Source organism: Ursus americanus, chromosome 27, assembly GCF_024610735.1.
Source record: "Ursus americanus isolate L20-20 chromosome 27, mUrsAme1.1.p, whole genome shotgun sequence".
NCBI classification, from domain to species: Eukaryota; Metazoa; Chordata; class Mammalia; order Carnivora; family Ursidae; genus Ursus; species Ursus americanus.
The window spans coordinates 19,646,338-19,660,677 of record NC_142153.1 but is presented as its reverse complement, the minus strand read 5'-3'; the positions used below and the strand labels follow the sequence as shown (position 1 = coordinate 19,660,677).

The window sequence follows — 14,340 nt, the reverse complement described above, 5'->3', positions numbered from 1 at the left end:
GGCAGTTGGGGTGCTTAGGAAGCCCGGGCTCAGGTGTTGGGGGTTGCTGGAGAGACGGCAGGAGGCACATTAGATACCAGTGTAACTAGATAGATCCCAAGTAGTGAAGTGCAGCTCACCCCCCGTCTTTCATAATCCTCCGTTATTTTGGAGCGTGCCGATGTTCATAAGCGTTTCCAAGCGTACTTTAAAGTTACAGACATGAAACTCTCTTTGACCAAAATCGTTCTTTTCAAATCCCTGCACAGCGTGGTTTCAGATGGTTGTTTCCCTTGCAGGCATGATCCCGGGAAGTCAGGATTAGGACGGAACAGTGCTGGTTTCCTGGGCGGAGCTGGAATTCCCAGCCCCGCATGTGATAGTTCTCTCTCTGCGGGTTGGTGCTGAACATTCTGAAGGTCAGACGAAACAGCTCTTCAGCTCTCTGCAAAGCATCGGCGAACAGCAGGGGTGTGAGGATGAAGGGAGTTTATTTACCTTTTTGTTACATTCTCCTTGCTTTACCACCCCAGGTGGACCATTGCCACATTGTAATACAGAACCCTTAATAGAGGTTTTTAGAGGCAAGAAGGCCAAGATAGGGGCGCCTGGGTAGCGCAGTCGTTAAGCGTCTGCCTTCGGCTCAGGGCGTGATCCCGGCGTTTCGGGATCGAGTCCCACATTGGGCTCCTCGGCTGGGAGCCTGCTTCTTCCTCTCCCACTCCCCTGCTGTGTTCCCTCTCTCACTGGCTGTCTCTCTGTCACAAAAATAAATAAAATCTTAAAAAAAAAAAAAAAAAGAAGGCCAAGATAATAGTTTTTAATCGGGGCTGATGAAAAGATTAAACATGAGTATTTTTAAAAAGAAGTTTGAGAAACTCTGTGTGCAGTACATACTTGTCTAAGTGTTTTTAAATTTCTGCTTAATTGGCAGGTCTTCTAATGCTCTATACTTTTTGTTTTTATAAATTATATTCCTTTTGGAGCCCACTCTTCACACATTATTTAAATAATTTACTTGTTTAGGGAACTCTCATTGACCAGCCATTACCAAGTAAAGTTTTTAGCAGAATATGGGGTAATTTGAATTTTAAATTGTAGAATAACTTAGGCCATTGCTATTGGAAATTAAAGATCAAAATAGATGTCTCCAGGAATTTCTGATTAAGAGTTTTGAGATTAACATGATTATTTTAAGGATTTGTTACTATTTATTAGGGAAAGGACTTTAGTAGTTATTAAGTATATAAACAAAATTCAGGATCTTTTTCCAAAAAAAGAAATTTTCAAATAAAGAAAAGGAAGGGTCGAACTTTGAAGTAATTGATTTTAAAAGTGGCCGATTATATAAATTGTCAGAATTTCAAAATTAGTTTTTAAAGATTATGGATGCTGCTTTGTTCTGAGGACTAGTTAAGCAGTATTTGGCGTTTTTCTTTTCCTTTCTTTTTTTTTTTTTTTTTCAATGACTTCTAGAGTGGGAGAATGGGTAGGAATCAGATTAGTCATGGCTCCTCCAGGAAGTCCCCAGGCAGCCTAAGTCCCAACAGGGCGCCCCCTCTTGTATGTCCCCACAGTACCCTGTACTTCCCTTACCCACAAGTATACTATATGGTAATGGCCAATTGTATTTGTCTTTCTCCCTCTGCCTGTATTCCTATGCCCCTTGGAATTTTCTTTATAAATTACATTTATTTTTTTAGTTTTATTTAAATTCCAGTTAGCATACAGTGAAATATTAATTTCAGGCATACAATGTAGTGATTCAACACCTCCATATAGCACCCAGTGCTCATCCCAACAAGTGCCCTCCTTAATCCCCATCACCTATTTAACCCATCCCCCCCCACCTCCCCTCTGGTAACCATCAGTTTGTTCTCTATAGTTAAGTGTTTGTTTCTTGATTTGTGTCTCTCTCTCTTTTTTCCCCTGTGCTCATTTGTTTTGTTTCTTAAATTCCACATGTGAGGGAAATCATATGGTATTTGTCTTTCTCTGACTTACTTCACTTAGCATAATACTCTCTAGTGCCATCTATGTCATTGCAAATGGCAAGATTTCATTCTTTTTTAGGACTGAGCAGTATTCCATTGTAAGTGTTCATCAATTGCAGAATGGATAAAGAAGATGTGGTATATTTATATATATGTAAACTGCATTTAGACCATTTCCTTTTTCCTTTTTGAAATTGTAAGACTTAATCTTACAATTAGAAGAGAGAGATTAGAAGTTCATTCAGCAATGGCTATGTCGAATTCAGTCTATGTAATAAGATTACAAAAATTAAGAAAAAGTTTGGTGGAAACTTAAGTTGGAGAAATTGTTTGCAGTTATGACATATTAATAAGTTGAATATAAACGTGACAAGAATGTCAGACGTTACTGTTGAGGACCACACTATTTCAAGTTATTGTAGTTTAAAAAAATTCTTCTTAGTTTTTGTCTTCTCAACTTAAATCTTAGAAGCTCGAAATCATGATGATGACGAACTTGCACTGTTTTAATTACTTTCTCTGAGCACAGAATTGAAATGTTTTATTCAGATTTATCTGAAGCCAACATGAACTTCCAAACTCCTCTCAGCCAATAGCAGTATTTTAACAATCTGCCAAGATGCTAATAATAAAATCTCTGGTGACACATTGTTTCTGTATTTTAAGAAGTATCAAATCAGGGGCGCCTGGGTGGCTCAGTCGTTAAGCGGCTGCCTTCGGCTCAGGGCGTGATCCCAGCGTTCTGGGATCGAGCCCCACATCAGGCTCCTCCGCTGGAAGCCTGCTTCTTCCTCTCCCACTCCCCCTGCTTGTGTTCCCTCTCTCTCTGGCTGTCTCTATCTCTGTCAAATAAATAAAAACTCTTAAAAAAAACAGTATCAAATCAGAACATGCTTTGCAAAATTGAAAATATAGTTTCAAAAATGACAGTTTTTCAAGAGGTGACTTTCTAGCAAAACCATAAACCATGGGTATACTCAGCATAGTATCCATCTAAATTTTGTGAACTTGAACTAAGAACGAATCTTAATTCAGCTTGAATTCCTTTTCTGCCACAGTTTGATGGAAGGAATTTTACTTAGCATTGAAACAAAAGTGGTTGAATTCTAACAATTAATTAAATTAGTTTGCTTTTAAGGGCGGGTGCAGGGTGGTGACTTGAGAGGGATACTTTGGCTGTTTGGAAAGGGAACGATTAGAGGAAATCAGAGTGTTCTAAAGTATTTCTTCAGACAAAAAGAGCTTTCTTGTATTTTTAACACCCCTCCTAGTCCATGACCGTACTGCTAGATTCTTTAATCTGAAATTCAACTACTGATCTAGAACTAAGTGCAAAAATCCCACCTGAGCAATGGCTCTTAGTCAGGAGGAGCCTGGGTTTGTCCAGTTCACCTGGATTCTTCGACATCCTTGAGCTGGCTCTAATTTGTACGGACAGTGGATTAAAATCAGAATTAAGGTAATAGTATTTATTTATTTTTAAACAATTCCTTGAGAAGGAATACCAGATGCATCACTGTCGTATGAAGGTGAATAGCTTTGGCACATGTTAGCACAGCAGATAGCCTCCATAGAATTCAGGAACATTTAGGAGAATCAATGAATTGTGGCAAGATTGGAGCAACAGGAGTCAATGATTTAGAGATTTAAATGTTAGTTATCTAGAAAACTCATTTATTTAGAATAACTTGTTCCATGAAGTCACCGTGCCAGATATTACTGTGTCTGTTTTCTGAGTATGCAAAGAGCCAGACATGGAAGTTTTAACTATGTTCTAGAAGCATATACTTAAAGTTACTATGCATTTATTTTTTCATGTTTAGAATGGGAGTACACATTTTCCATGATCAAAAGAAAGCAAAAAACCATCATCCATGGACAGTTTTGCTGAAGTCATTCTGACATTACTTGTTTGTTTCTTTTTATTGTCATCTATAAACTACAGTTGCCCCCAACATGGGGGTCTGGGCACCAATCTTCCTCATAGTCAGAAATCCAGGTATAACCTTTGACTCCCCCAAAACTTAGCTACTAATAGCCTACTGCTGACCAGAAGCCTTACAGATAGTATAGTTAACACATATTTTGTATTTTGTATCTATTATATACAGTATTCTTACATTAAAGTAGGCTAGGGAAAGGAAAATGTTATGAAGAAAATCTTATGGAAGAAAAAATACATTTATAATGCTGTACTGTATTTATTGGAAAAATGTGTGCATAAGTGGGTCTGTGTAGTTCAAACCTGTGTTGTTCAAGGGGCAACTGTATGTGCCACATAAAATCAGAATTTTAGGAGTTCTCAATAGAATGAGAGCTCAGCAGTCTACCCTCTAGCCTACAGACTTGTCTGGCCTTGTACTACCCTGTCCTCCTTGACTCTTGGGTGAAGGTGCCATTTCTCCTTCTACCTGACTCTTCATCTCAGCTCTGGATCCCAGTCTTCCACAGCTCAAGGATCTTCTTGATCCATTCTCCCTTCTCTATGTTCTACCTCTCTGTCTGGCCAGGCACTTTCCCTTCAGAGTCTAAACACAGTAAATTCCTTCTTTATACAAAGTCTCCCTTTGACTCCATGGGCCCCTCATGTCGTTCGCTTGGAAAAACCACCTGAACTTGTCTTTGTTTCCCCACCTCTCATCATTCCTCAGTCCAATGCACCTGGCTTACACACTCACAAAGCCACAGAAATTTCTTCTGTCAAGGTCCCGAAAGACTTGTCACTAAATCCCCAGATCATAATTTGTTCCTTCTTTTCAAGCACTGTCTGACCCTGTTGACCACTTTCCTTCCTCAAAGGCTCACTCCCCTTTTGGGTCAGAATTTCTGGTTCCTTCTACCACTCTTGTCTCTTCTTCACAGCCCCCCCCCCCCACCATGGGTTCTTCTTCTTCTTCCCATTCCTTAAATGTGTGGATCTTTGGTGTCTTGTTCCCTTCCCTTCTCATGTACAGTCTGTCACTGGGTGATACTGTCCATTTAATCAAACTCTCTGTACTGATAATTCTCGTATCTCCTGTCTCCTGTGCTCTTGAGCTTTGTTGACCACATGACAGTCCCACTGAGATCTTAAAATCAGGGTGGCCAGAAAGAACCATCCTCTGTTATTCCTTAAGTGAAGGATGCACAAACCATCTAGAGGCCATGGGCCCAAATTCCACATTCACTAAATTCTGTATCCTTCACCTACTGAACAGCTCAGAGATCCATTCATTTCCCTTCACCCTGGAGCAGGTCAGAGTCCCTTGTGCCTTGATCATTCCAGGAGCCTGGTTTCCTTTCTTCCTAACTCCAGTCTTGATCTTTCCCTGTCTCTGTTTCCTCATCTATGCTATGAGATTCACAAGAGTCCCGATCTTATATGGATATGGTGGAGATTCTTGAAGGAATACACTAAAAGGACTTAGATCAATACCTGGCACATGGAAATGCTGAATGAATGTTAGTCAGTTTTATTAGTATAGCACTGACAGAGTTGTGATGGCTGTGAAATCACTTTTGACAGGGCCTCCCCTGATGCTGGAAATGGTACGTATAAGATGACAGGGCATAGCAGAGGACACTTCTTCCATAGCTGCCAGGGCAGAGGGAACAGGTGGTACCCTCTGGCATTCAGAGTGATTTATTAGCCAGAGATTGCTAATACCTAGTGGGAATGGGCATCTGCCTGGTGCTGAAGCATGCCACCAAGATCCTTGACCATGGAAGTGGGGTGCTGACTGGGCAGATACTCCAGTTACCAGGGTGCTGAGGGCTCTGGTTTCTTTTCTTTCTTTCTTTTTTTTTAACTTCCCCTCTTTCCCAACCCTAAAAACTGAAGCTGGAAAACTTAATGCTTTGGGTTTGTATTTTTTTAAAGATGTTATTCATTTATTTGAGAGAGGAAGAGAGTGAGCATGGGGGGGAGGGACTGAGGAAGAGGGAGGAGCAGACTCCCCACTAAGCAGGGAGCCCCATACGGGACTCAAATCCAGGACCCTGGGATCATGACCTGAGCCAAAGGCAGACGCTGAACCGACTGAGCCACCCAGGCGCCCCTGGAAAACTTAATGTTTTCTAATTGCTCTGCATTTGTCTAAATGAGACAGCTAGAGATGCCTTATTCCTGTATTTTTGCCTTTACTAAATAAAACGAAATGGGTTCACATTGTAACATACCAGCTACCTTTGCAAACTGTCTCAGCTGTTCCTTTGTTGGATGTCCTCAGGAAAGATACTTGTCTGTCTGGATTTTGTATCATAAATTTTGAAATAGTTTAACTTCCTGATAGTACTGATTTGATCTGAAAGGCAAGAAAATAGGGGAGCCTGGGTGGCTCAGTCGTTAAGCGGCTGCCTTCGGCTCAGGGCGTGATCCTCGCGTTCCGGGATCGAGCCCCACATCTGGCTCCTCCACTGGGAGCCTGCTTCTTCCTCTCCCACTCCCCCTGCTTGTGTTCCCTCTCTCGCTGGCTGTCTCTCTCTCTCTCTGTCAAATAAGTAAATAAATAAAATCTTTAAAAAAATAAAAAATAAAAGGAAAGAAAATATAAATGTCATTGCTGCATTGATTATTGGCCTGGATTGGGTCATTAATTTTTACTTATTTCTACATTTATGTTCACCTATCTGGAGAAAATTTTGGAAGAAGATATTGTTCAGAAAATTTGATTTGGAGAAAATATTAGCTTTGGACCAAATAAATATAAGTGAAATGTATATGAAGAAGTATTTTTGTTTTTCAAAAAAAGAAAGGTTTTAGGTTTGAATGCAAAGGTTTGTTGTTTGTTTTTTACTAACCAAAGTGAACAGTTAACCATTTTCGATGATCTCTTATGCTGCATTATGTTTTCGATATATTTTTTTGAGAAATTAATCTCTTAAACGTACGTAAAAAGAATGAAAGTCAATAATTACATGGTATTATGTCCCTATCCCTCCTCTCCTTTTCACTAAATTATTTAGCCTACAATATAATTTGAAAATATGTTTTTGAACTTGTAGAAATGTCGTTGATGCTGAACTTGGAGATTGCAAACCCCAAAGCTGTATTTCAGAAGAGAGAAAAACACAATGGGGCAGAGATCCCAGTTCTCTATGGTTTAATTCCTTTCCCCCTGTCTGTCCAGAAACTGAACGGGCAGATTGTCTCATCAGGAAACTAGCAACTCAGATGAGGCAGGAAAAATTGGTTAGGTTTCTGAGCAGCTAATTTGTTGAGGACTTGTTGGAAGACCCACCCCACTGTCTTGCTGCAGCTGCTTTTTCCTGTAAGATTTATTGTCAGGGCCTGGGATACTGGTACAGAGGATTCAGTGTGAGATTTCACTTTACTTAGGGGAGGAGAGGAAAGATCCATTTCTATGAGACTAAACACTACATCAAACTTTTGAACTCAAGTGAAAATCCAGGATTGACTTTTGACTGTATTTAGCAGATTCTAAAAGGTTTCTGTGGTTAGTTGAAGTGAAGTCTGCTCTGGGCCATGGTCATATCCTCAGGGCTAGGAATATACTTGACCTAAAATTCTCTACTGTCAAGTTTGTAGCTTGGGTTGGAGAAGTTTGAGAAGGCGGTGATTCCAAGTTGCTGAGGAAGTAATGAAGCTTTCTGGCAAGAATTAATAGGGCTCCATCAGGGAGGGGGGTCTTGAAACAATTATGCTTAGGGTTAGGGGCGAGGAAGGGACAGAGGGAAAATCTAACTGGATCTTCGAGCTCATTAAATTCATTGAGAGATTTTTTTTGCTAGAGAGTACATTGTAGATCTCTCCTAACCCTCCCTTGGTTAATAGCAATTTCAGATCTAAGCTTTCTTTCAAAAGTCTCTTCCAAGAGCCTAGAAGATTGTCCTCTACTATACATTTCTGTAGGAAATAATAATCCTCAGTCACGACAGCAACAGCTCACAGTGGATGTGAGGGTGGGGATCATTGTCCGCCCTTGGAAAAACTCTGTGCCCTCCAGACCAATGGAATTACCTTCAAAATTCCTGCACATTCTCCCTGCACCGTTATTTGTTGATGAGATAACCCACCAAAGTCCAGGCAAAGACAGTGAATACAGACCTGAGTCAAAGGATATGTATGAGTGGGGGCGCCTGGGTGGCACAGCAGTTAAGCGTCTGCCTTCGGCTCAGGGCGTGATCCCGGCGTTCTGGGATCGAGCCCCACATCAGGCTCCTCTGCTATGAGCCTGCTTCTTCCTCTCCCACTCCCCCTGCTTGTGTTCCCTCTCTCGCTGGCTGTCTCTATCTCTGTCGAATAAATAAATAAAATCTTTAAAAAAAAAGTTATCATAACCATCTCACCTAAGGAGCATATCTTTTTAAAACGTTTTAAAGGAAAAGTTATAAAAAATACGTAAATATCAAATTCTATCACCGATAGTAGGTACAACTATCTTTTTCTTCCTCATTCCCTGTTGCCATTCTACTTTCCTATATCAGTCTGTCTCCACAAAAACATATTACTCAGCTATCAGAAAGAACGAGTTCTCAACATTTGCTACAACATGGACGGCACTGGAGGAGATAATGCTAAGTGAAATAAGTCAAGCAGAGAAAGACAACTATCATATGATTTCTCTCATCTATGGAACATAAGAACTAGGATGATCAGTAGGGGAAGAAAGGGATAAAGAAAGGGGGGGTAATCAGAAGGGGGAATGAAACATGAGAGACTATGAACTATGAGAAACAAACTGAGGACTTCAGAGGGGAGGGGGGTGGGGGAATGGGATAGACCAGTGATGGGTAGTAAGGAGGGCACGTATTGCATGGTGCACTGGGTGTTATACACAACTAATGAATCATTGAGCCTTACATCGGAAACCGGGGATGTACTGTATGGTGACTAACATAATATAATAAAAAATCATTAAAAAAAAAAAACATATTTTTCAAAAGCACAGGGTTCTTTTTTCTTTACTAACTAAACGCTGCTTGATATACCTGCCAGGATTTAATATACGTTTGTTTAATAACGATTCATTCAGTTGACCCAGGATGTTTTTACGTTGCTTTTCTCCCATCCCATTATATTTCTGCAAAGTTGGTTTTGTGTCATGGCTTTTGCAATCAGTATTTTATCAGATAGGTGTGCGTAGTTGAGGCTGTTTGTGAGGGACATTGTGTAACCTGTCCGTTCTCAGAAGAGTTTCTGACGTACACATTTCTGTGACTCAAAGCAAATGAGTGCCTGACAAATGGCAGCTTTGTCGTTTTTCCTCAGGGCAATGTAGAAAAACTGAACATAAAATACTTTCCATTTTTAATACAAAAGAGGCAGTAGCTATCAGATCTCATCTGATTAAAGCTATTCATTTCTTTAAACCATTCTGCTTCCTACGTAAACCGGAAGCAAATTAAATTCATTTTTCTATTGACAAGATGAGGGTCACTCACGTATTGATTTTGGGTAAATGTTCATGAAAGTTTTCACTATTTTTAACGTTTCAAAGAGGTATGTAGTATTGGTTGGCTGGCTTATTTCCATTCATTCTTATGGTGGATTTTATGTGTGCGTGTGTGTGTTTTATTTTGCTTTGTTTTTTTAGAAATTTCACAAACAACATTGTGGCCATATTACCAGAAAAAAAGAATTAAAAAAAAAAAAAAAACAAATAAAAGCTCCCCCACAATCCTGCCATTCACCTTTCTTCTTAGTTTTCCTTGCTTCCTTCCAGATCCTTTCTCCTTCAGTGTGCAGTCGCTGCAGAATTTGCATCTTTTATTCATAAACTCTGGGGTTCCTCAAGTACTTTATCAAGAGCATTTCATTTAGTTAAATGTCAAACAAGTATGCCTCATTTTGCCTATCAGTTGTTTCCCAAAGTTGTAGATGATGTGTCCCCATTCTCACATGATCCTAAATCGTTACTAAAATTCAGTGGTTCTTCATTTCTGAGCTCTTTTCAGTTGGCAGGGACCCTTACTTCTTGATCTCTGCACACCTCTGTGTAAAAACACTTGAATGTTCCGGAAGGTCAGCATTTAGTAAACGCCTTCAGTTCCCCTCTCCTCATCTCCGTTGGTCTATATAACTTCACCTTTTCACTTCCTGATTCTTCCTTAAGCGTATCACTTTCTGCCTTATCTTCTAGTTGTGTTATCTGAGAAATAGCTCTTTAAGGGCTAGGTAGAGGTAGAAATTGATACACATTTGATTTAGAAAAGTATTAGGTTTTGACTTTGGAAGCTAGAATACTGGCAAAATTGGAGATGTCATGTGTATTTGCAAATTTTTCAACAAGTATTTGTGAAGTGCCTGGCTCGGCTCTCTGTCGGGTGGTGTGGACGACACTGATGTGTAAAACTTTATTTTTACCATCAAGGAAACCTTCACTGATTTTCCTGTATCTGTGGGATTTTTCTTTACATTCTTTGAGATAGCTGCTTTTGAAGTCAAGGACTCGTATTTACACTGATATGTGAATAATGTTCAGGGAGTTAGCTTCCTCTATGAGATTTAGTGTGAAACTGGATATTCATATCCCGGAAATGTCTGTGTCTCTTACCAGCATCAGGTCATTTAGATTTAACGTAGAAATTTCATTTTATTTATTATTTTTTAAATAAAATAATTTTAATAATGGTTGTCTTTTTATAGATAGGAAGGATGAGAAATGTTCAGGGGTTTATTTTATAAATAAAAAGCTCTAAGTTCTTCAGAGAAGATGCAAAGCTGTGATCTCATGAGTTTTAGGGTATTGATAATGAATATAATGAGACCGAAGGAGATAGCATTTTGTCTCTACATCATTGTGCAGCAGAAGTGGGGAGCATGACTCTGAACTTCTGAAAGTTAAATACATTTAATTTTGTTGACCGATAAGCTGCATATACTATTACAGTCCCTATTCCTCAGTTTTTTCCCTGTCTGCTGAGTTATATGTCTCTATAGACAAGACCATGTAGGGTTTTTAAATTTTTATAGGTCTTTTGCACGTAAGGTGTACAGTTTCCTAGAGATAATTTAGAAATATATATTAGCCATATGAAATATATTCTATGAAATACATGGAAGCAAAAATTAGCCCCCCGCCCAAAGATCATCACGGTTAATATTTCAGCATTTTTTACTTCAGACTTTATACTGTAATACATATATATATTTTTTCCTTACTAGGATCCATGCTTTGTTTTATAACCTGATTATTTTTTTCAGTGTTAGTTGTTTGGGCCTGTAGGGTGTGGGGAGTATATTTCTCTATCTGCCTTATTCATTCCATTTAAAAAAAGAACACATCGTATTTGGCATGGATTTGGGACTTATTTATTTATTTATTTAGAAATCTCAAGTAAATGTAAATAAGCGTGTGTGTGTTACTACAAATTCACACTCAAAGCATTGTTGAATAGCAGTTTTACTTAGAAAAACCCAAGTACGTTTCCGGGGGAGTTTTTTTTATTCTCAAGGTTCAAATGGCTTCCCATTAAAATGAAACAGACCGAAATGAAAACAGACATACTTGAAAAAGCCGGAAAATGCATCATGATGGTCTCTTTTACCTGCTTGCAGACAATAGTTAGACTGCAAGCCCCATAAAGCTGGAGACCATCAACACGTAGCACACCATTCTAGACATACGTCTTAGCACAATCCCCGGCACGTCATAAGGCGTAAAAAATAGGAGTCGAATGAATGATTGACAAAAAGATGAGGTAATTCATCCCCTTGTTTGTAGTGAGGACAAATAAGCCGTGTCCTGGAAGAGATTTTTATCAGCCAATCTTTAAAAATTGCAGCAGCACAAATGAGCAACAGTGGCAAATCTTTTGAATCACCCAAAGCTTCCACTCCTTTGTTCCCTAAATAAGCCATTTGCTGCAGTCCCTTTTAAAAGGCCATGTATGATTAGTGAACCCTAAGAAATTCACAGCTTTGACTTTTTCCACCTGCTCTCTGATAGCTCCAGGCTGCATTTCTAGGAACAAGTAAAACGAAAACAAAAACAAAACGGTGCCGTAATTGGGTTGAGAAGTTGGGCCAGTCCTTGGAGGGACGATGATTCCCGATCTGCTTCTAACTTCCTCCCTTCTCTTCCCCAGGCTACCATCTTCAGAATGATTCCCTGCAGAGCTGCCCTGTCTTTTGCCCGATGTCTGATCCGGAGAAAAATCGTCACTCTGGACAGTCTAGAAGATTCCAAATTATGCCGCTGCTTATCCACCATGGACCTCATTGCCCTGGGGGTTGGAAGCACTCTTGGTGCTGGGGTTTATGTCCTTGCTGGAGAGGTGGCCAAAGCAGATTCTGGCCCCAGTATCGTGGTGTCCTTTCTCATTGCTGCCCTTGCTTCCGTGATGGCGGGCCTTTGCTATGCTGAATTTGGGGCCCGAGTTCCCAAGACTGGGTCTGCGTATTTGTACACTTACGTCACTGTTGGAGAGCTGTGGGCATTCATCACTGGCTGGAATCTCATTTTATCTTATGTGATAGGTATGTTGCAAAAAAAAAAAAAATCTATCTAGTTGCGTGGAATGGTAGAGCTAGTGCTCTGAGGCCCAGATCCTTGTAGGTCTGCATTAGTTAGTGACCATGTGATCATGAGTGAATTACTTGATCCCTGTGTGTCCCATTTATCTCACTTCTAAAATGTCTCCTAATTGCAAAATTCAGTGATTCTGCTTCATCTCTAAATATGCTCCTGAGTGGGTTTGGAAATATGCTTTTAAAAACAAACAAACAAAAAACCGTGGGTCTTTAATGCAGATAAGGTCAGCTGATTCCACACTTGGGGACTTGAATTTGGTTACTAATGTAGAATTGGAAAATTATCAAGATAATTTTATATGTGATTCAAATTTTCAAATCTGTCCAAAGTAACCAGTGTTCATCTTAGAGCAGAGTAGCCAAGGATGTAATGTTAACCTTCTCCCAGTGACCTGTATATTCTCTGAATGTTCTGTTTCGGAAAGGCACATCAAGTGTTGCAAGAGCGTGGAGCGGCACCTTTGATGAACTTCTTAGCAAACAGATTGGCCAGTTTTTCAGGACATACTTCAAGATGAATTATACCGGCCTTGCAGAGTATCCTGACTTTTTTGCTGTGTGCCTTATATTACTTCTAGCAGGTAAGGAAACCAGTTACACTCCTCCCTGAAATGAGCCGGACTAATTATCCCAGGAAAACAAGTTACCACTGGACGTGGGGACTGAGTTCCCGAGACAAGGTGGCATATTTATATGTTTAGGTTACTGCTGCGTATCTGTGGGCCTTGTCGCTGGTTAGAATCACGTTTTTTCGTATGTGGTAGACATGTTTTTAAAATAAATCTAAATTGTGTGGAATAGTCGGAATAGCACTTCTAAGCAAATGGTACTTGTAATGCACTAAAGAATAAGATAAATCACATCATTATAATACCAATTGGAGATTTGCAGGAATGGCAGTGAAGTTTCAATAAGGAAGAATGGATAATTTTTGGCATTATTTCATCTTGTTAGCTACCACTAAGGATATTTGCAAGCATACTATTTCTAGAAGAATTTCTGTCTATTCATGCCTTCATCTATGTAATGTAGGTATTTAGCTAAAAAGGAAGTCTATTCAAACCACTTGTCCTTTTTTAGTGTAGATATTATGTAGACAAACATACTTGTTGCTAGAATTTTCCCATATTTTACCGTCATGGAGCATAGTAGGTTAGAAAGGAAGGCACAGGAATTAGAATCAGAACAATGAGGTTTTCAGCCCTACTTTGCCTCTCAGTATCTTTGGAATATTGAATGGCATAATTTTTCTGTGACTCCGTTTGCTTATCCATAAAATGGGGATATCAGTGTCTATCTTGTAAAGACTTCCTGCCTGGTATACAGTAAGCACTTAGATGGCAGGTGGTTTTATTTTGCAGGCATAGTTAATCCCTGCAGCCACCTTACATCTGTTTTAATTATTTAAACATTTTCCATTTTGATTGCCATTCTCACCTGCATTTCTGCCTCAACCATTCAAGGATTTTACTAAGAATAAAATCTGTTTTCTCACTTCCTACCTGATACCTGCTCGATACTCTGCCCCTTGTTTTCCTGTCCAACCTTGTCTCCAGTTATTTTCTCCCTTGCTTACAGAGGTGTGACAGAAATCTCTTTCTATCATAAACTTTTTCCTTGTAAAATTCTGTGACTTAAAAAGTAACTTTACCCTTAAAAAATGTAGTCATTTATTAAATATTTTATGTGGGGCTAGGAACATGAACAAAATTTATAGCTCTAAAATATTTGACATTATACCCGTAATGTCAAGAAAAATTACAACAATTGTTTCTCAATAGGAGATAGAATTCATTTGTTTTGCTTTCTAAACTGCCTAGCTAACATTAAATTAGTTACATCATGTTTTATTTAGGGATGGTTTCAATGATCTTAACATATTCAGCTTTAATC

At 39.3% G+C, this 14,340-nt stretch overlaps 1 protein-coding gene across 6 annotated transcripts in view; it reads left to right on the top strand.

Annotated features, from left to right (window-relative positions):
* Positions 1-14,340, top strand: part of SLC7A2 (solute carrier family 7 member 2) — a 68,157-nt gene that overhangs the window by 31,029 nt on the left and 22,788 nt on the right. For 4 of the 6 annotated variants that reach the window (XM_045779278.2, XM_045779279.2, XM_045779280.2 and 1 more), the window contains 2 exons: positions 12,003-12,393; positions 12,873-13,028. In XM_045779278.2, coding sequence (XP_045635234.1) covers positions 12,018-12,393; positions 12,873-13,028 — 532 coding nt within the window. In that variant the 5' untranslated portion in view covers positions 12,003-12,017. Of the gene's footprint in view, positions 1-278; positions 399-12,002; positions 12,394-12,872; positions 13,029-14,340 lie in introns of all 6 variants that reach the window. The other 2 variants (XM_087856448.1, XM_087856449.1) reach the window with 1 other exon arrangement.